General features: G+C 40.4%; 2 protein-coding genes across 5 annotated transcripts in view; both read right to left on the bottom strand.

Moving 5' to 3' along the window:
• The window catches only part of mapk14b (mitogen-activated protein kinase 14b), a 46,499-nt gene that overhangs the window by 3,381 nt on the left and 20,467 nt on the right, over nucleotides 1–22,651 (bottom strand). The window lies entirely within an intron of this gene.
• srpk1b (SRSF protein kinase 1b) lies at nucleotides 188–22,031 on the bottom strand. 4 transcript variants are annotated; one of them, XR_004656420.1, is made up of 16 exons: nucleotides 18,018–18,240; nucleotides 7,917–8,044; nucleotides 7,628–7,736; nucleotides 7,157–7,244; nucleotides 6,969–7,056; nucleotides 5,839–5,945; nucleotides 4,527–4,692; nucleotides 4,039–4,064; nucleotides 3,673–3,916; nucleotides 3,064–3,492; nucleotides 2,397–2,491; nucleotides 2,136–2,243; nucleotides 1,659–1,728; nucleotides 1,371–1,463; nucleotides 547–1,137; nucleotides 188–199 (listed from the first exon to the last, which is right to left on the bottom strand). XR_004656420.1 is itself a non-coding variant. In XM_034870054.1 (16 exons), the coding sequence occupies exons 1-16, from the start codon at nucleotides 21,937–21,939 to the stop codon at nucleotides 953–955; spliced, it is 2,004 nt and encodes a 667-aa protein (XP_034725945.1). In that variant the 5' UTR covers nucleotides 21,940–22,031; the 3' UTR covers nucleotides 331–952. The 4 variants fall into 4 exon arrangements, 3 of the variants coding, with proteins under 3 accessions (XP_034725945.1, XP_034725944.1, XP_034725946.1); XM_034870054.1 differs by lacking the exons at nucleotides 188–199; nucleotides 18,018–18,240 and adding exons at nucleotides 21,187–21,241; nucleotides 21,927–22,031 and having other exon boundaries at nucleotides 331–1,137; XM_034870053.1 differs by lacking the exon at nucleotides 188–199 and having other exon boundaries at nucleotides 331–1,137.

The raw sequence follows: 22,651 nt of genomic DNA, 5'->3' as shown, positions 1-22,651 counted from the left end.
TTTTGCTGCAGAGCGGGAGACTAGAAGCTAACTCTTTGGTGCACCGCACACTGGCTATGTACCTACAACTAGATACATTTGACTGTAAATGTGGGAAACCTATTAAGTCTTTAACATGCAAGAAGAGCGAAACAGCATACAGTTGTCCACTTGTGCATAAGGAATCTGAATGTTTTTCACATCATTATGTATACAAGTGCTTTTTAAAAAGACAAGAATGCTGAATTTTTGTTTTCCTGAAAGATGGCGTGTGTCTCAGTCTCCAGACCTTGACATTTATGCTTTCTAATCATGTAGTTCCACCTGTATACAAATGTACAAAAGTTGTTTGGATAAAGCTAACTTAATGTTACTAGTCTTTCATCACGGCTGTTAGCATTACGCACTTAATAATTCTGGGCACTTTACACACATTTGACAGCCTAAGGCATAAAAGCTGGCACAGTTAACATGACTAGCAAAGAAATAGTTGGCTTATTATTGACCTTAATGATAACAGTATGTGGTTTTGATGGCAGTCTTTGTTTTTGTTAAAATCCTACCTACCCCCCTTCTGCATGTCTTTTCCAGTCCCTTATCCATTACTAAAAATACTGAACATTATGAGCTGCAGAGAAAGAGCTGGAGTCAGGAAAAGAAATGAGAGCAAAGTCATTAAGTCCTATACAGCCTTTAAAAAAGAGCCATACATATAGGAAGAAGACCACAAGTTCACTCTATCCCCACAATGTAATCCAAAACAGGTCAAAGACTCAGTAGCAGTCTCTTTTTATTGTACTCATGAAAGTGTGTGTGGGAAGCCTCGGAGCCATGACAGGAGGATACCAGCACGATGCAGTCACAGGGTCTTTTAGACATTAATATGTTAGTTTACTTTATGTTTTCAAGCCCAGGAACGTCAAACCTAATGTATCCTTTAACAATATGAGGGTGGCGGTGTGCATGCCGGTATCTAGGATGTGAGCCATGGATGGGAGAGGCACTGGGCCGCGGTGGCCCTCCTTTCAGTCACAAGGTCCAGCATGGGCAGCAGGAACGTGCTGAAGGTTTGTGCCTCGTCTTTGGACCACTCGTACTTTTCTACCAACACGTCATATAAACCCCACGGCTTCAGCCTGGTGATGTGACGCAGGTCACCTGGGAGAAAATAAGGTGCACAATTGTGGTTTTATATAAATACTGTGTGTTTTGAGTAGCCATAAATTCACTGCACCACCTCTAAGAACTGGAAACAGCTGCTATACAGTCATTTACCAAGTTCTGCCCACAAACAGACCAGGTGTCCGTCTGAAATAGAAACACCCAGTACCTGAGCATATTTTAAGGATGAACTGGATTTAGCTACAGCAGACAGCCGGTGACATGTTTACCTTTCTTGGTGAAGAACTCCTTGGAGTATTTGCCTGCCAAGATCAGCTTCCGAGGAACTTTACCAAGCAGCTCAATGATCAGCGCTATGTGATCTACAGAAAGGCAGAGAAACACACAAACAGCAGAACCGTTTTAATGTCTGTGGGACTGGACTTTGTAGAAAAGTACACCATTAAGGCTACAACTACCCATGTGGACCTGGCATTCACACTTATTGCAGCGTGTCTTGTCTAATATAAACAATCTTCTACTTGAAGCCTGGTGTCTGAGGGGAAGCAGACACTGACCTTCATCTCTGGAGTAGTCTTCTCCAGAGTGGGGTTCAAACAGATAATCTCCAGTAGCGAGCTCAAAGGCCTGAAGATACAAAAAACACACATTAACTCAATAACCGGTAGATGAATGGGTTTAATTGAATACAAATTCATTAGTGTGGTCAATGAGGTCAAGATCTGGATTCCCTGACTCCTGTTATCCTTTATCTTAAAGCATGCAAGTGTGTGTCACTGTTGTCACTAAAACATTTGAAAAAGGCTTTGCTAATGTTTTATGGCATTGGACAACCTGTTTGTACATTTTGAAGGATACACACAATGTGTTCTGATTACAAATAAAACAATACTGTGCTTGATAACAATAAAACTTCTAGAGGCTTAAATTGTTCAACTAAGTGTTTATTCAGTTTATGTCTTCAGTCAGTGTTAATGACGATTGCTTATAGTTCACAGGTGCTCATAGTGCTTGTGACTGCGTGTCTGTTTTACCATGCAGGCTGTGCTCCAGATGTCTGCTGGTGTACTGTAGCCGGCTCCTGTCAGCACCTCCAGAGAACGATACTGCCGCGTCTGGATGTCATCTGTGAAATGTTTGTTCTGCGAGAAGAGAGAAATAATTGAGCCGCTGTTTCCAAAGATTTAAAAGGTCAGATTGAAAGCAAAGGTAAACTTGTCTGCCAACAGACCCCTCAAGGCCGCAATGAGAGTCCTGTATTGAAAAATAAAAAGCTAATGTAAAGCTGCACTCACCACCCAGCAGGCGTTGCCAAGGTCAGCAATTTTAACCTGCAGCTTGTCAGCGTTAAGAGGGTCCAAGGGGTTCACTAACATACTGCCTGACGCTCCTGTTAAAGAGAGAGGAGAGGAGAGGGAGACAGGGACAGAGGAAGGTGAAGTAGTGAAGCAGGAGGAAGGAGGATACATTCGTATGTATTAGCCCAGTGTTTTTCAAACTATATCTATCTATCTACTTTTTATCCCACTTGAGAAACACTGTATTAGCCTAACTAGGACGGTCTGTTCATCTCCAGCTCTACAGCTTCTCAACAGTTCAGCCCACACCTACGGTGTCACTCCAGTTCAAACTATCGTTACAGGTTTTTTTCTCATTGTAATGCACAAGCGCTAATGTGCTATTTGACAATCTTGTGCTGCTAAATGTGTATTACTGTATATCCCGTGACCAAACAGTCTGTATAATTCAGTGCAAAGTGTATGATAACGCTTGTACAAACCATACTTTATATAATGATGTAACACATTTTAATTTGAAGTAATTTCATTTCAAGAACAACACAGCGTAATCAATTTGAAATACTCCCTACAAGCGTCATATGGCTTCATTAAAGTGCTGGAATCAGAAGACACACTATAAATAATGCATCATCATACAGCGTGTGAAAAAAGTTTAACTAACCATCCTGGACGTCTACTTCTTCATCCCCTCTTTTGGACTCCCCCTGAGAGTCCATCTTATCCTTCTTCTTCTCCTTCTCCTCCTCGTCGTCTCCCTCCTTCAGCTCCACGGTGACAGAGTCTGGGCTGAGAGAGGCTGGGAGCGGCAGCAGGGCCGTGTCCCCGAGTGAACCGTTACAGGTCTGTTGCTCTTCTTTGTTACTTGTTGAGTCCTGGGTTTCAGTGTTACTCTCTGGCTGGTTTGCGTTCTGTCGGTCCTCCTGCTCCTCTGTTGTCTGCTTGGTCCCTTGTGCCTCGAGATAGGTCCCCCTCTCCGGTGTGGAAGCGTGGCCGTTGCAGTTCACCTCCATCCCATTCTCCTCCTCGGCCGCATTCTCTCTCCGCTCATTTACCTCTGGTATCTGCTGGGGTTGCTCATCAGGAGTCGAGTCTGTGGTGAAACACATTTATTCTTTAACTGATACTGCCTATAAATGACCTAATGCTGACAGACGCTTATTTCAGATGCCACACGCCATTGGACATCCCAACTTTTCAGAGTTTATATAAACAATTGACAAAAATTTAACTGAAAAAGTTATCGGCTGTCCTCCATCTCAGTCTCCCCCACCTGTGATAGTATGGTTAGCAATGTCTTGCAGCGTGGCAGACATAGAGAGGGTGGCTGTGGAAGTTGTATCTTCGGTGGTCTCTGTTGTCGTCTCTGTTGTCGCCTCCTCATCCTCCTCCTCCTCCTCCTCTTCTCCTTCAGCTCCTCCTCCCTCCATCTCCAGGATCCTCTTCTCCAGCATCTCTGCCTGCTTCTTCTGCTTTTTCTTCATCTTCTTCTTTTTGTTCTTTGACATTTTGGCCATCTTGGGAAAGAGAACAAGTTGAGAGGATCAAATCAAAGTTTGTATCCTCACTTAACTTGTATTCTGCTCCTAGGTCCTCAGATTACCAGATCTGGTAAAAATAAAAATAAAACATAACTTACTGGTTTGGGTACTGGGGCTGTACTCACTGTAGGAAACAGGAAAAAACAGAGGATTTCATTAGTGAACGACATGTGTGGCATATCCTTCGCCTCTCTATAATTGGTAATCTGCCGGGTGGCTTAGCCGATTCACACCAAATTGTACTAATAGACTGCCTTTGCAACAACACAAGGCTCAGCAGGAGCGACATATTCCTCTGAGCAAGACTGATTTCCACACCCAATCCAGTGGTGACGCATAGTTTTACGGTTATATTGTAGAGATAAAGTCCAATTAAAACCTAATAACTAATCAATAAAATGGCCTTCCTGAGTATTATCAGTTACGGAACAACAATCACACCAAATAAGTAAAATGTCAGTCACACAGTGAAAGGCACTGGACCTGCTGAGGAATCTTAAAAGCAAACTCCCCGTTGTCTCAGCAACATGCCGATCAAACCACAGAAGTTGCTTAGTGGAATGCTGAGAAAAAGTAAGGCTGTGACCTGCAGAACCCGAGGGAGGTGCAGCTCCAGTCTTCTGCCACTGCGTAGCTTCAGCAGCCATTTTCTTGATGTAGGGCTCGTTGACGGTCAGCAAAATGTTCTCCGGTTTGATGTCTGTGTGAATGATCTTACACTTGGTATGAAGGTAGTCTAAACCCTGCAAAACCTGCAGTGCAGAAAAAAAAAAAAAAAAAAGGATGTTAGGTAGTAAAGGTGAATGTTGATTACTGAGAACGGTAAATTACATCATTCTCTACCATGATCTTAAACATGCAAAAACTCAAATACTTCTGATGTGTCTCCTGATTTGTAAAGAACTGGTAACTGTCTCAGGAAGACACACTAGAATGTGTTTTCATTTTGCCAGTATAACTAATAACGCACTGAAACCAAAACAGGGGAAAAAAATCTTGTAAATAAAAGATAAGTGATATTTTTAGAATTCAAACCGCAAACCTTCTATGTTTGTCTGTTTTAGTTATTATTATTATTATTTGTTGTGTGCCGCGTCGGTTCAAATTCCTGTGAGCTGGAATGAGCTAGAAACATGATACTTGGGGAAATAACTGGAAATGGTGAGGATGTGCTTCTATAGAAATATGAACCCAATTGGCCACATGGTGGCGCTGTAATTAGGCTTCACAATGCAAACTTTGAAAGACCACGCCCTCTACACCATAATTCTGACTGACTCGACATTTCTTATACAGGTGCAGCTTAATGTGCACTACAAAACAGCCTCAAGGATCATTAAGGTTTGCCTAGAAAATGTTTCTGCCATTTACAAATTTGAGATCTCCTTCTAAATGCAAACAAACTGCAGGTGACAGTGCAAATCAGGCTATAAATGACTAAATGTTTGTCCAATCAACACAAAACTTCCAGGAAATGTCTACATAATGACCTCACACACACTGCAAGTCTCATTCAAATTGACCACCAGGGGGCGCTTTACATGCACAAAAACTGGACGTGGAATGACGCAAATCAAGGTTTGAGCTTGGAATCGCAGCTTGCGGCTTTATTAGCAATTGTTTTTGTGTTGTTCATCTGCTTTTCTCAAATGGCCGTGAGCTGAACATTTCATACTGAACTGAAAATAAAAGTTTTTGACAAAACAGTTGTAGGCATTTTAAACAAAGTGCACTGTTTGTTCAATCGTTACAAAGCTTGCAGGATATGTTTTATAAAGATGTTGGCCCACATGTGTGAAATTACTTTGAAGTCCCATTGAGAAAAAAGGTCCAAACCCCTGAATCCCCGCTTGCGGCTATATTTTAAAAGACAAATTGTTTGTGTAGCTGTACAGTACCTGTCGTATGATGCTTTTAACACAGGGCAGAGGCAAGCCTTGGTAATTCGACTTGATGATCCACTTCAGAAGGTGATAACCCAGCACCTCAAATACCATGCACACATCTGGAGAAATACAAGGTCAAGGACTAATAGAACCTACCTTTCACCTCAACAGGGGACCTAAGCCAATACAGTTTATAATATCACACAAATAAACATATCTACACATTTCTATTGATCAAACATCAGATGTTTTCCATTTTCTGAGGGAAATTACACAAACTTGTATACCTCGCTATATTTCTCACTAGCCGAAACACAAAAAAACGATTAAATTACGTCAATGAGTCTTTCTACACACACATAATTGCCCATACCTTTCTTACGTACATTTTTGGACTTCAATGACCTTTCTAGGTTTTGAAAAATCTTTCAGTTTATCTTCTCTTTATCTTTCATGTCTGGGCCTGAGCGCACAGCTGTAGACTGGGTGGCGTGCAAGAGACAAGGATCAAGCCAGTGTTGGTGCCAAAGCACACAGCTAGCTGACGTTAGATGAACATCTGTGAAACACGATTAGCAGGGCAGAGTGTGAATCTGGCGGTGTAAGGAAATTGCTGGGGACTTTATATTGCCGAATTACTGGCACTCAAATTGTATCTTGTCACTGCTGTTAGCATTCAAACTCAATAATTATGGTACAGCTCTGGCTAAGATATGTTCATCTTTAAAAGTAATGCAGACAAATGTGGGCTTCAAGCACTAAATTTATGTCTGGCCAGAGGTGATGCAGTCTTAGCCTTGGATGTTGAACAATAAAATAGCTATTTGGCCTGGAATGAGTGCTATAGTTTATCCAGAAGTGGAAGGGAAGAGAACACAGAAGGATGTCAAGCGATTACATTGCTGTTGTTGCACTGTTCCCCTACTTCACGAAACTACTAATCTTTTGGCTGACACAGTCAGAAAACTGGTCAGTATGCACTATTCACAGTTCAGCTTATAAACAAGATATTGCTTTTGCAAAAACTGAAACTTGATCAAACGTGGACAATGAAATTGCCTGCGTTGCTTTATCCATCATTTATACTCCGCCCGTCTGATTAGATGTGGGGCAAAGGGAGTTTTGTATTTCACAAAGGATACGAGTGCCATTTATGCCAGAAATTTTGAAGTCGTCTAGAAGCTGCACCACTTTCTCTCTGCAGGGGTCACTGGGATCTGTGTTTCTCACCTGGAAAGCGCACACACACGCACACGCACGTTGTGGGCACTGGAATCACTGGAGTGAAAATATTTATGTCATGATAACGGCTGGGGACTGTGTGCCTTACAGATTTGAGTAGCTTGATCTCATCCAAAGCTGTCTCTGTGTAATGTTCAGCACTTTTTACAACCTTCATGGCCACAAACCGCTTCTCCCTGAAAGACACACACACAAAATCTTTGATTTAACTCATCATAACCAAGTGAATTTTTTTTTAAATACAAATACATTAATAACAATACAGTAACATTAAACCCATGCATTTAGCCTTGAAACTTATAATGTCTAACAACATAATTAAACTAAAAAAAAGCACCAAACCTTTAATAGAGCCTATGACCATTTTTTATTATAGGTCCAAGATACTCAATATGTGCTGCTCAGGGTTACAGAATTCTTAAGCACACTCTATATAAATATCACATATATAGGCAGTAACATGGCGGAAATTCCTGTCCCTCACTGTCAACCATTACAAACTTATGCACACAGCACTCCATAGCTACTGTTAAGAGACTCAGACAGAGGCAAAACTTACTGGATGTCCCAGGCCAGCCACACAGTGGAGAAATGCCCCCAGCCAAGCTTACGGATCACATGGTATCTCCCGTTGAACAGATCTCCAATCTTCACATGGTGATATCCACCTGACCAAAGAAAGATGCACTCAAACCATGTTGTTCAATTATTGTATGTTGTGTGTATTCACACAAATCAAAGCCTGGGTTCAAGTAGATTTGAGATAGATAGAGACACAGACAGACACACACACACACACACACACACGCGCGCGCGCACGCACGCACGCACGCACGCGCACACCCTACCCCTGCAGTAGTCGTTGGGGTCCTCCTGCTCATCGTCATCAGAGCCCAGGATCTCCTCGTCCTGCTCTGGGAGTGGAGAGTCTGCTTGGCCCGGCTGAGAACCGCCTCCACGACTGTGAGGCTCTGGTCTGAGGGAGGACGACAAAGAGAGAGGGGGCGGTAAGGGACAGAAGACATTGAAAAGACAGACAGGACCGTAAAAGACATGGAGGAGGGAAGTGCAAAAGGGTAAAAGAGATTGTTGGATTGGCTCACAGAGAGAAATGTAGGTTGTGCAAGTGTGGTTTCCATAATGTGTTATTTTCAGAGACAAGACATTTAATGAAGTTGTTTACAGTGTGGTCACCCACCGACACTGATTAAGTGGATTATTTCACTAAAAGTACAAGTAAGCAAAAAACAGAGCCTGTTCAATATTTGTGCGACCAGATAGAACAGACATGCAAGCACAAAGGTACAGAAAATAATGTAGCTAGAATTAATAATGGCCAAAATAATAGCTAATATACAGTAATTACAACAGCAATGTATATGCATAAACATCTAAAAATCAAGTTAAAGCCACGTATTCCTTGTTGTGTTGTCATGTTAAAATATTTCAAGCGAGTACGACTGCAGAAAATCTTTAATCAATTTCAAACTAAGGTTTCTCACATCGCTCTCATTTTGAGAATTAAAACTCATCTAAGCAATTACAAAAAATAGGAGCTTGCAGCAAAAAAATGGATTCCGTAAGAGAACACTTTGTATTAAATCAACATTTAACACTTGTAACAAAAGAGCATTTAAGCATATTTCACACACACACACACACACACACACACACACACACACACACACACACACACACACACACACACACACACACACACACACACACACACACACACACAAGTGTTAAGTATTATTAATCATGATTAATTTACTTTCATCTTAGTACTTCCACTTGAGACGCACATTAAAAACACATTTCTGGGGGAGGGGGGGGGGGGGGGATTTGAATTCATTTAATAACAGCATGGATGAATAGGTAGGTGTCAATTTAACAGAAGTGAGAATAGAACAATTTAAAGCTCAGGAACCTGTGTTTTCAGTCTGATACGAAATAAGTGCCAATGCCTGGGTAGGAAGTACAGGACTTCTTTGACCAAGACCTAACATCATTAAAGATTAATTGTTTTGTTGAATAACTGATGATTGCACAATGCTTAAATGAGCAGCATGTTGTGTTGTGTAAATCTAAACAAAGTGGAATGAATTATTAAGTTGGTCGTAATACAAGGACAGCTCATTGGAGAGTAACAGAGACCATGTTTGTGTCCATGAAAAGAATCACACACAGGATTCAAGTTAGAAGTCAAACAAGTAAAACAAGAGGCCCCTGCAGATGGTAAAGGTGTTGCATGTATCCAGTAGCTCCAGAGGAGAGCATCCAGCTTAAACTATTCACTGGGTACATTGCAAACACCCGCTAAGTCAGGTATTAAAGCAGGCCAAAAGGATCCTATCAAGTATTTGTCTTTTCTTTTTTTTACTTTTTGTTTTGTTTCATGAAATAGATTTTGGTTTGTTATACCAACTATTCTCTTGGTGCTGTCCATGGTGCTGAAAGAAGAGACTGCACAACCACTGTCTCCCACGGAATCCAAACCACAGAGTAACAAACACGTCATCAATCACCAACACATTTCATCAACACCCTTCAACCAGTTAGCAACTAGGGCTGGCCTAGATATAATGACTTCTTAGCTGACTAACACTCGTATAAATTTGTTGACTAATTGATTAGATGATTTATTGAAAAGATCTGTAAGACCACAAAAAATCATGCAAAAGCACCACTTTAAATCTGGTGTTCAGAGATTTGCTCATTCGTTTCTTGGCAATAAGTCATTCAGCATAAAAAACATGCATCAATCATGACCAAAATGGTTAAAGAAGGCTTAAGAAACCTACCAGCATCTCCTGTAGGCCAATCAGTCCAATTTTACATGTTTTTGTCAAAATTCAATCACTGGCTTGAATAGATGGACCAGGGCATCTTATATTCAAGTCCTTCCAAAATCTGGAAATATGTTTTACAATGCCTTGCTATGCTTATAACAAAACAACTTTTGCTGTTGTTTATCTCTCAAGACAATGTGCCATCTGTTTGGCTTGTTGTCTGCTTTTGTAATGTTGTCTTAACATAACAGCTGTACACAAACTAAAAGCATACATAAGAATAATACAATACAAAATCAGGAAAGATCAAAAGGTGAGAAAACACAAAGAATCTGACCAACCATTCCAGTGCCAACACAGAGCATTAATATTTCTACAATCTATGTTTATTGAAGAAGTAAAGATCACAAGTCCTTATGCTGCCTCAATGCATTACTGCAGAGGGCTGATGGTGGAGGTAAGAACAGCTAACCGCTCCCAGCAAGAAATCCCTTTCTCTACATGTAGTGCAGACCGATGTTTATTTCACAAACATTGTTTTTTCTTCCCACTATTTAGAATAAACACACTGTGGTCTTACATACAAAATCTCTCATTTGAATTTTTATTAAGCAGACTAATTTGAGTCACGATTCAATTCTCGATTCAAAACCGATTCAGTACATATGGGTGCTAATTTCAGGATCTACTCCAGTCCACTGTGCATTAGTAAAGGTGGTGTGGAACATTTTGGCATGAAAGCAACGGATTACAAAACTGGTAAAACACAAAAGGCAAATCTAAGCATGCATCAACTAGGTAAAAAGTTATATTTCATGTGTATTCTAAATGAGCATGCTTAAGGTAATGTCCCATGTGCTTTTGGGACAGTGGGGTTTGAAAGTTTGAGCACCCCAGGTAAAAAATTTATATTAATGTGCATAAAGAAGCCAAGAAAAGATGAAAAATCAAAAAGGCATCAAATGACAGATTAGACATTCATATAATATGTCCCAAAAAGTTAGATATTATTTCCATAATTTACACTTTCAAAATAACTCTGTAACTCTGTAAGCTGGTTCGCCTGTTTCTCAGGGTTATTTCCTGAAAAGCAAAGTAGCATTTAAAAAGGTTTTTTTTTTTTATTTCATTTTTTTTTTTTAACGGCATCCGGCGCAGTGCTCACTCCACATACAGTAAAACGTTACATTACTTCCCTTCCAGCAAATTCACGAAAAACAACGAGGGCAAAACAGCATTGTCGATTGGTTTTAACCAGACATTCTCTAGTCCAGCTAAAAACACAACACAGAATCCATCAGCATGTTCGCGTGTTGTTCACTTTGAAGTCTGTTTTTTTTACTGTGCCAACACTGTTTGAACTGACTTTAGTAGTTTTGATAACTAAACACTTGACTGTCCTGCTGTCAAAGACATTAACTAACCCCAGATGGTTGCCTTGTTCATGGAGACAGGGTGGTGCCGTTATTGCCGTTTATGGTGGTTACTGTGACAAGGGTTTTCATTGGCCTGGTGGCCACAAGGACACAATTTAGACACATTTGTTGGGAGGTCATTTTATTAACTGGACCTTTTCACTCATATTAAGAAATCCAGAAGTTCAAACAATATCAGAAGCAAGCAACTACCAAGCCGCCTAAATTTAAACAGTGGCAGCTGCCTCCACACGCTAGCAAGAGTGTGGGGGAGACAAAGAGAGACAAAAAGAGAAAGAGAAAGATGGTTGTGTATCATTGATGAAGTTAGAAGCAATGCTATAGCTGTTAATGTAGCAGTGCAGACTATTTACAGTTAATCTGTTGGTGATTAAATAGTACACCTCCTCAAGACCAGACCCAAGACAAATTTGCTGCAACAGCTGCTGTTTAAAGAAAGTAAAGGATTTAAGTTTAGCCACAGAGCTAGCGACAACTTCAGCTATGGCTCAATAACTTGAAGTTGGCTAGTTTTAAGGTGAACCAGATATTCTTGTTTTAGTGACAAGCTTCAAGTTTTGCTTTAGTGCTCTCTCCCTTGTCAACCCAAGGAAACCCCTGATTAGTCATGAAACCTACACAGGATATTTTGTTTTAAGTTCTTTAGTTATTGATTTGATCCAAACTTTGTCACAGTGAGTTAAACTGGACTTTCATTAAGTTACACACTTGAAAAGAGCAGTATAGGAGATACTTGTCAATCAAATTAAAAAAAGATGTGTATATATTGTATCGGCCAAAATATCGGCATATGGAATACTGGCCAAAATCCAATATCATGCATCCTTAGATGAGACCATTGACATGTAGTAAAAAAGGCATTTTGACAAAGAATCATGCAGCCGTGTCATTGATTGTTGGCGGTTTTTTTCACATTGTGCTTTGCACCTGAGCTCCCCTCAACACCAAGTGTTTTCTAGGACTAAAAATAGACCAAAATGTTGATTATGGTGCTTGGCAACTATGACTAAACTGAGTTTCTGTCATCTTAAATCCCTTACACAGATTAGGGATTAAGTTGGGAAAAAAAAGAAAAAAGTTGACACATGGACCAAGTTTGATATTGATCCCAGGACTAAATCTAATTATAGCCAAGCTGCCAAAATCAACACCATATATATATATATATATATATATATATATATATATATATATATATATATATATATATATATATATATATATTCATTTGTTAAGTAGGGAGCAGAAAGAGATGGAAGGACAGAATGGTAGAGGTTACAGGGACAGTGTCTATGAGAGACATAAGGGAGAAATGTTTACTAAAAATGCATGACTTCGCACAATAATTGCAAAAGGAGAGTAGATGATTGTGCTTTTCCGGATTGGGCATTCTAGTTTGTTTTTTATCACTGCAGTACGACAGTTGGACGGAGAGTTAAAAGCCCCCTGATGGCCAGACAACAAGAACATGAACAAAACGCAGGATACTTCAAGGACTTCTGCAACACTCAAAACACCTACGGTTGTCCCGCCTGCCCAAACTCACCCACACAAACCCCACTCTTACCTGCAAGATGCACGGATGCCCATGGGATGTGATTGAGGGAGGACAAGAGTGGAGTTGTTAAAAGAATCCCTTTCACTCCATTTACCACGAGGAAAAAAAAGGACCAAAAGAAGGGTAAGGGGTGGGATGGAGAGCGAAAAGTGAAGGAGTGCACGATCAGTGCTGATGACTGGAAAAAAAGGATTGTAGAGGAAGAGGGGTCTGCAAGCAGAATGAGGAGAGGGGAAAGAAGAGGAAAGAGTGGTGGGAAGACAAGTGCAGAGCGGAGAGAAGAACAGGAGAAATGTGGAGGAGGCTCTTCTGCAGGCTGAACACTGAGGCTAAGTCCTGGCGCACGCTCGCTGAATCTCTTGCTCACTTTTTCTCCCACACACTCACTGTCTCTCTCTCTGACCGAGAACTCTCCTTGGCTGTCGTGAGCCGCTGGCCCGGCCCCCTTCACTGACAGCTGGGGGATGATTGGGTGATGTAGCCCAGCACTGCATTGCAGGTGAGGGACGACATCAGCCCCCACCCCTCCTCGCCTGACCAAAACAACACCATTCGTCTTTCCCTTCTCTGTCAGTCAGTCAGTCCGTCCATCATCATCACCCTACCCCCACCCCCCAAATCTGGCCTGCCATACCAACAATGTTTCACTCAACAGCAATGCTACTCAGTATTTGTGTTGCACAGGCATTATGCTACAGCAGTGTTTGCTCCTGTTGTAAGGCTAGGTGGCCCATGTTTGGCATTTCTGCTTCACAATCAAGATTATTTTAACCCCTAGATGTAGAAAAGGAATCAGTAGGGACCCTACAACAGTATTAGTCCATGCTTGAGACAATGATCCTAGATTCAATATTAACAGAAGTCAAAATTGGCAAAACAATTACTGAAAAAAGGAGGTTGGAGCTATTTATTTTAAAAGAAAAATAACTTGAGGCAGACATTTTGTTTGTCAATCTGTACACAAACTTTGGTTGCACAGAGGACAACCCCCCCACCACCAGAGGGATGTGCCCAAATGTTTGACCACCCTCTCAACTAAATCACAGTTGTGACTTCATTTATATAGAGATCAGGGTTTTCCCTACCATTATACGGCGTAGGCACAACACCTTAGCATATTGGCGCACGGCCTATACTATGCGTATGGCTGTAAAAACAATGTAGAAATCTGGAGGGGCTGACTCTTTATTATTATTATTATCCATCCATAAAGCCGTCATCTTCTGCACACATGCTGCATCATGTTTCACGTACACAGTCCAAACAGTGTCACAGTTACACACTATGCATGTTGCGCACACAGCAGCAGCTTCAGCCCATACGTTAGCAAGTGTGTGGGGAGAGAGACAGAAAAGAGAGGTGGTGTGTGTTAAGTAGGGCTGGGTACCAAATGTAATACTTTTTAGGTACCGACTGAATCGCATCTAAAATATCAAGTATGGGAAAATGCTTCGTCATTCAAGGAGTGAATCTCATTGGGGTCAGTGAGCCAATAAGCTTGCAGCATGCTTTTACCAAGCTCTAATAATGCTTGTGATTGGCTGTCTAATGTTCCACATCTGAGAGACACGCAGGAAAAACTCTACGTTACACAGAAACAGGGCTCACGTAGTGTGCACCAAATTACCGTGCAAGTGCAGAAATGCTCTGGTGCATTGTGGGAACTACTGTCAATCCAGTCCACTGTCCAAAAATGTATGCAATGCTAAAAATTATTGTAAATATAAACATTACACCCAAGACCAACGTACTGATGCCAAGTACAAAGGAGTGGTATGCACCAGTACAATGGAACAGCAACGGTTAGTATTGGCATACATCTAAATATTCAATTTTTGAAATTCCATTGTTTTTTTAAGAATTAAGATTCACATCTGCAATACATACATTTTTAGTAAGGCTGGGACGATATGCTTTTGTCCCGATTTGATTTTGTCAAGTTACATGGGTGCTGACTTGATTTGTGTTGCTATTTTCATTTGTTGTGATTTGATGATATTGAATACTGCAATTTTCTTTTCCTTCTTTAACAAACATAAAAGTGGAATAACACACTTCTAGAGACAATATATGATATTTCTAAAAACTGATTATTTTCTAAGAAGAGTGTACATCATTTATTTTGTGTGTAAAGAAGAACACCACACAGATTTTCTGCTTTCGCTCTTTTTTGCAGGAAACGGATAGGATGTAGTTGCCGTCGGCCCTTCCGTATGAACAGAAAATATAAAAGGTCAATCACTGGTTTAAAAAAAAAAATTACAATTCTAGGGGAAAAAATTAATTCTAAAATCGTCCCAAAAATAAATAAATCACAAAACATACGATTTTCAATAATGTTTTTTTTTACAGTTTACAGTTAATCTGTCGGTGATTAAATACTACGCCTCATCAAGACAAGACCCAAGACAAATTTCGGTGTCTTGAATGCTAGCTGCTGGTTAAAGAAAGTAAAGGATTTAGGTTTAGCCACAAAGCTAGCGACAACCTCAGCTTAGGCTCAATAATTTAAAGTTGTCTAGTTTTAAGGTGGACCAGATATTCTCGTTTTAGTGACAAGCTGCACCTCCCAAGTTTTGCTTTAGTGATCTCTGCCTTGCCAACCTAAGAAAACCCCGGATTAGTCATGAAACCTATATTGTATTGGCCAAAATATCTGCATTTCGAATACTGGCAAAAATCCAATATCATACATCCTTAGATGAAACCCATTTTGCCATTAGAAATAAAACTGAACTATTGTAATATCTGCAACAGTTGTATAGGCTGTGTTATAGGGAGGAGAGAGAAGAAAACAAAACAAAAACATATGCTCTAGTTGGACTCGGGCCGAGAATTCTGATAAGCTGTCGGACAAGGGCCTGAGCGTCTCGGGGCAGGGTTGGGTAAAGCTTAGAATTTAGGCTAGTGCAGGGCTCTACTCAATCCCTCCAGGATGTAGCAGCCTTTTTTTAGATGGTTGCAGCCCAAAATGCCTGATTTTGTGGCAGCTTTGGTAAAAAACTGGAATAAAAGTTGGAATGTTTTTTGTATGTTGTTGCAATGAAGTTGCGGGAGACAGAAAGTTGCAATTTTTTTGTATAGTTCTTAAAAATATTCTATAAAATTTCTCTGGGACAAGTTTTCTTACCATAAAATCTATGTCACATGCTGCATCCCCCTGTTTAGTTCTAACTCTGGGGACAGAAAGCAGACCTGTCCCAGACGACCTGAGAAGTTTGGGTGGTTCATTTTTTACCAGCAGATCAGAAATGTATTTTGGCCTTAAAACGTTTTGTGATTTATAAACCAGCAGAATTATTTTGAAATTAATTTTTTGAGGGAGACCTGTAAAGACAACCTTACAGTAGTCTACTGAAGTTAAAAGCATGGACTAGTTTTTCCAAATCCTGCTGAGACATAAGTCCTTTAACCGTTGATATAACCTTAAGGTGATAATAGGCTGACTTTGTAATTGTCCTAATTTCGGTCATCATGTACCTCCATGTGTGTGTGCATGTGTGTTTGTGGTAAATGTGAGATGTGAGATGGCAGTCAAGAGAAACAAGGAAATTAATTTGATGACGTACAGTCCGTTTAAAGTTTGAAACTCCGGTTATAGGCCAAATTTGCGGAAAAGTTGCAATGACTGGTCAAAATAGCGTGTCGCACCAAAGTCAGTGATTGGTTGAATTCACGTGAATTAGTGTAATCATGAATTTGCGAAATCCTGGAGGACTGTTAGTCCAACAACAAAGACTTTACTGCCAAAGTCACTGCTATGCTGTAACAAAACTGGTCGTACTTTTACATGTTAAACCTTTTCCATGAGTTTATCCTAAGAAATTATCTGTTTAACTGCAGCCTGAGTCACATTTCTGTACCGACCAGTGATTGTGCCAACGAGTCCTGAAATCTAATACAGAGCCACGACCGCTTGACATCTCCATCATTCCTGCACACACATCTGACATGACAGTGTGTCAGTGTCTACTGGTTTCTCCTGGTTTTATTGCTTCCACCCATCCAGCCCTATCAGATCTCTACAGTAAAAAAAACAAGGGCACAGAGTTGGAAAGAGCTCTTGGGGATGGAGTGTGGCCAAAAAGTGTACATCCTCCTCTCCTCCCTCCAAAATCAACGACAAGTGCCTGGGCAGCACAATGAAAAAGCAGCACTAGGTAACTGTACAGAGAGTGCAATGCACACGGTGTAACTGAGTGTACTGCAGCACCTTCACTTTAGCACTCAACACCTGCTGAAAGAAAGCATGTCTTATGCAAGAGAATGTTTTTTTTTTTTATTTCTAAGCAGATACTGCATAACATACTGCAGCACCAATTAAACCACTCCAGGTTTTCTTAGTTCACAAAAACAAATCTCTCTGCACAAAAAGCTGAAAACCAACATTTTCTTCATGGCCTGAAGTGACGTACCTCTTAGTTACAATCAACATAGACCTATGTATATTTATAAGAAGGGTAGTGGTTCATCAGCAGGGGTAACGACAAAGATTACTAGAGAAAATAAAGGGACAGAGCTGTAATGGGCTGCCGATGATAAAAGATTATGTAATGAACTGCAGCTATTGAGGGAGAGATAAGAGCAAAATACTATATGAGTGCAGATGTGTGGGTAAATGCTCTGCAATGCTGGCTATTCCTGTTCAGTCTCCTAAGTGCATATGTAATCCAATAATTACATCTGAGGAACAAAAAGTCAAAGAGAGAGATATCATGTCTGAAGTGAAGCAATTGCATAAAGTATGATATTGAAATGCAGTAATAAAGAGAAACAATGGGTGGACAATGAGCTTTTTTTAAAAGATAGCAGCACAAATCACCCAGGTACATAATTAGTCCTGTTTTCACTCGCTTGCATGCACAAAAAGCCAAACATGAGCAGGTATTCAGGTACCCTCCTCACAGAGCAGCAACAGTCAGTATCTGCTTCTTAATTTTAAAAAATGGATCAGCCCTTAATAAGCCAGCCAAACTCTGTGTAAATTGACATCTGTCACACACACACACTAAAACACTATTCACTGAACTCCCATCTTCATCGTTACAGATTCAGCAAGAAGTACAGACACAAGCAAAGTCTGAGTTTTACATCTCTTTCTATCAATCTTGCTTCCTCGATTTCATTCACAATTACAAACATGAAACTTACTGCACCACTCACTTGCATGTGAGACCACTGGCTAGCTTCACCACAGCTGTATTGATGGAGAAGATCCAGTCCAGGAGCCACATGACCCAGAAGACACTTAGTTAAAGCTTTTTTACATTAGTCTACACTGAACTAAACTTGGAAAAGGCAAACGGTACTTTAAAAGCTAGGTCTGGTACCAAGTCTGCTCTCCTCTCCCCTGGCTCTTCGACTGAACAGTGGCTGCTGCGTCCTTGCAGTACAGCAGCAAATGGGACACACATGGGGGAGGGAAGGAGTATAACGGGTGCAAAAGAAAGAAGGGGGGGGGGGTAGATTTTTACACTTGTATGCTCACCACTTGCTTGGCTGTTAATGACAGAAATAATGCATTTCTAAGTGTAAACAATTGCACAGCATCACTGTGAAGAGTAGAGGGGGCAAAGATATGGCTGTCTAGGGTAAGGCAGACTGGTGCATTCTGGTGTCCTAAAAACAACGGTGGGGTTAGTTAACGTAGTTTGGCCTGTATATCAACACTGTTAGCTGTAGTTGGAGCAACAGCAGTTGGTGTGACAGCTCCCGGAAGCAGCGGCGGTAGTTTAAAACCCTTGCCTAAAGTACTAAAAGCTGGAGACGAGATGTCTAGATGTAGACAGTCAGAGGACAGAGAAACCTAAGGAAATAACAGATAGCAGTCGGTCATACATAAGTCGGTGACATGGTTTACCAGTTAATACTAAACATAATGCATTTTGTGTTGTTTTTCAGACCACAGCAGTGACCAGTGCTAGTTAGTGTCTGTTAGCTCACAAGGCTCTAGGGTGCCACTAACATTCTTTGTCTAGGTCGCACCGGTGGACCTAAAGTCCTTGCATCCGTTGCCTCTCAACAAACAAAGCAATGTTTATATCGATATGGTTTAATTTTGGGTTACATGGCCCATTTCTTCTGTAAAGCCGTGCCTGTGTTTAGATCCCTCCTCTTACTCTCCACGCAGCACCAACCCCATTCACTCTCACACGGCTCCCAGCAACATGGAGAGAATCAGCGGCGACGCTTTGGACATTTTCCCATTTTGAATTGTTATCAACACAGCTGTATATTGTTAAGCATGAGAGGCAAACCTGTATTTGTATCAGAGTTTCCGCTGGTAACTCTGCTATTGCGGAAAAAACACAGAAGAAGTTATTGCTATTCAGTTTGTGTAGAGTAACAGCGAGTGAGACGGAGCCTGTTGGACCTGGGCGAGAGATGTGACCCATGGCCAAAAAATCAAAGTTTATAAAAATGCAGCGTAGTGACGATACAGACATTTCATACACACCATGTGTGTAACTCTGCTGACCCGCCATTGATAAATGAGTCAGCCGTCACTCTGTGAGTAGCATAAATCCATTGCACTCCCCCTCTCTGCCTAGCTCTTTTAATCAGTTATTGTTGAAAACAAGTGAAGGAGCTTTCTCAGAAATACATTTTTCTTTTTTTATTTCTATATATTAGTCTATTTATTTCAGACTAATATTCCAATTACATCTGTTGCAGCTGTATGTACAGTATGTACAACATACAACTTCAACATAAGAGGAATGCAGCACAATTTGGATGTGAAAGCAGTTATTAATAGCCTGTGTGACAAAATTTGTTTTGGTTAAAATCAACAAATTATTGTAATAGTTAATCATGATCTCAATATTGATCAAAATAATCATGATTATCATTTTGGCCATAATTGTGCAACCCTAGTAAAACTTTGAGAGGGCCAAAGCATGGAAGTATATTTAATATGTGGCTAGTAAGGGCGAATGGGTGAAGTAAAGTTTACCGGCCCGACCGAGACACAGGCGTTATCAGCGTGTAACCTCTGTATGAGTAGCTGTGTAATTAGCCAGATAATGTAGCGCGAGTCGGTCATTATTGCACATTAAACCCCTTCAGGCTGATTCAGGCATCACCCTGACAGGGTTTAAATACACAAGAATGACCAACTTGCTCTGCATTATCCCTTACACATGTCACTGCTATGGTCCTTTCAGACTAAAGGCTCCAACAGCACCACTGCTCTCTAAAACCCATTATTACCAATTATTTGTGCCACACCACAACGCTTTGCACGATGCAGCAGCAGCTATAGCCACTTCTAAAGTTCAACCTGGTTTAACTTTGGGCGCAGCGTGCTGTAGATGTGCACTGAACCCAGATGCGAGCACAGCTCAAACCATGTTGTGCCTGAAAGGCCCAAAATAGCAGTAGCTTTTTGGCAGATGTATAGCATTTGATCTTACGGCTTCAATTAACAACTATTTAATTATCAATTAAATTATTTGATCCAAAACTAATTCTGAAAATTAGGGGAAACCCTGATATTTGAGAAGAAACTCAATTTTTTTCTTCCATTGCAGCCATTTTACAGAAATCACTAGATTCACTCTGCCTTAATTACATACAGAGAGAAATAAAGCCCCCTTTTACCATTTATTGAGGAGTTAAATGATATATGTAAAATTAATGTTATGTAATGTTAAATTTATTTACTCATAACGCGATAGCAAATTGCAAAGATTTGTTATTGTGGGGCACCTTGAGGTCATCCGCATTATTTACAAGGGCTTCTTAATCCAATTTGCATAAAAGAGAAAAAGCCCTGCTCTACTGGTTTCTCAACATCTGTTAAAAGACTAAAGAATCATTTTTATTTAATGTTTTACGTAACTCAGAGGATTTTCATGGTACATCATGTGTGCCTACTTATATAAGGAAAAAAATATCTTTGTTATGTCAACTCAAGGCCACTTTGCAAAATGGCTCGTTGTGGCAAATAAGCACTCAAACTACTTGACAGCACCAACATGCTTTTAAATAGGATTACATTACTTTCTTACGATCCATAATACAACACTTGGCTATTTTAATGTCTTATTATTCACTTTGAGGAATTCTTTAATTAAAATATATTTCAATGATCATGTAAAGGGGTTGCAAGTCACACAGTTGCAGATACATCGTGATGCTGAATGCACCAAGTGGGGCAACACCAAATCACAATATTTCATTTTGGCAAATGATTGAACGTTGCCAAGTTTACAGCCAAGTGAAAAATTGCAGCTGCGCAGTGTTCTCATGAGTGAACCTTCTGCTTTGTTTCCGGAATACAGAGAGTAAACTGTGATATGACATAAAAGAAACTGGTTTTCCAACTTACTTTTTGCCGGGTTTCCTGGGCCTTGTCCTCTTCTTCCTTGCTTGCATTGCGAGTACTAAAAGTAAAGAGAAAACATTTAACACATATAGCCACTTAACTCGATACCTCGTTGTTTTTACCAAACACGACAACGTGTTGTTTCTTAAAGCTATTCCGTGAATTTTAGACAAAGAGCACCGGTAGTGTGTTCCGTGGTGCAGGTGTAAAAACAACAAAAAACATCAGGGGTTACATTAGCAACTGTGAGTAGCTAGCAGTTTGCTAGATTAGCTGGAGTAAACGCCTCTAAAAATCTAGTAAACCGGCCTTTATGGTGTGTTGCCCCAAAGAAGAGGCATTTTAAGTTAACGTTAGCTGCTAACAGTTACTTGGTGAATCTGACTGCCAATATCATACGGGGTTTGTCCATTATCATGCCGAGCCCTGGACAATTTATTTATAGTTTTGTTGGGGACAATATTGCTTATTTTGTACTTTAACCTGGATAAAAGTTTTGGCGCATATTTGACACAATCAGATGCTAACGTTAGTCTGATAAACTTAGCTAGAGCTAGCATACTGTTAACATACATGCACACAGCAGAGCGCATGGTCCACTTTTACTTTTCATAAACTGTTACGCGGCTTGATACAGTTGTTAAAATCACTATAATTAATTTGCCAGAGAAATGTCTTGAAGAAACGCGTATGTGTTAACGTAATATGTGTAAAAAGCATTTTGTAGTAATTTACAGCGTTACCTTTTCTTTCCATGCTGCTATCCAGTCAGGAGAAACGCTGCGTTCACGAACTGTTGGAAATGTCTACTCTAAAGTGCGCGAAAAGGAACAATTCAACAGAGTCGAGCTGTGGGGGGCGGAGTGTGTAGAAACGGTTACAGCTAATGGTATTTGCGATGTATTTGCTATCATTTGGCCAATAAATTAGAACATTTGCCACATTAATATACAGTTTTCTCCTCTCCGTCATTTTGTCCAGGGATTGCCATGGCAGTCAAGAGGCCCCATGGCTCTTCAAGGAGCCCCAAGAAAGATTTGGGGATTCTACTGATGCCCCTTCCACCATAATCTGTGTAGCATGTATGTACAGTTGTGTTTAAAATAATAGCAGTCCAACATCACTAACATCATAAATCTAATTTTTTGGTAGAAGTCATATTTCTACATGGCGAATAATTTATTAGTAAGTGTTGTGGAGTCACAGACCCAACAGTCATGATATGCATGCTGCTCATTCTGTGTAATTGAATCTGTAATGGAAAGGGGCATGATGTTCAAAATAATAACAGTGTTGTGCTCAATTAGTGAGGTGATTGAGTCTGTGAAGAAACAGGTGGAAGAAAACTGCACAGGTGTATTTCACACTGAAATACTCAGCAAAATAACCTTGAGGAATAGCAGACTTTGATTAAAAAGTTGATTGGAGAGGGGAAAACATATAAAGAGGGGCAAAAAATTATAGGCTG

This window comes from Etheostoma cragini, chromosome 4 (assembly GCF_013103735.1).
Source record: "Etheostoma cragini isolate CJK2018 chromosome 4, CSU_Ecrag_1.0, whole genome shotgun sequence".
Classification (NCBI taxonomy): Eukaryota; Metazoa; Chordata; class Actinopteri; order Perciformes; family Percidae; genus Etheostoma; species Etheostoma cragini.
This window is presented reverse-complemented; position numbering and strand designations above follow the sequence as displayed.

Coding starts and splice junctions, on each gene's coding strand:
- srpk1b (XM_034870053.1), bottom strand. CDS start 18,088: ATGTGGCTCCTGGACTGGATCTTCTCCATCAATACAGCTGTGGTGAAG. Junction 8,045..18,017: donor GCCAGTGGTCTCACATGCAA/GTGAGTGGTGCA, acceptor GTCCTCCCTCAG/ACCAGAGCCTCACAGTCGTG. Junction 5,946..6,968: donor TTCTGGCATAAATGGCACTC/GTATCCTTTGTG, acceptor GTATTTCTCCAG/ATGTGTGCATGGTATTTGAG.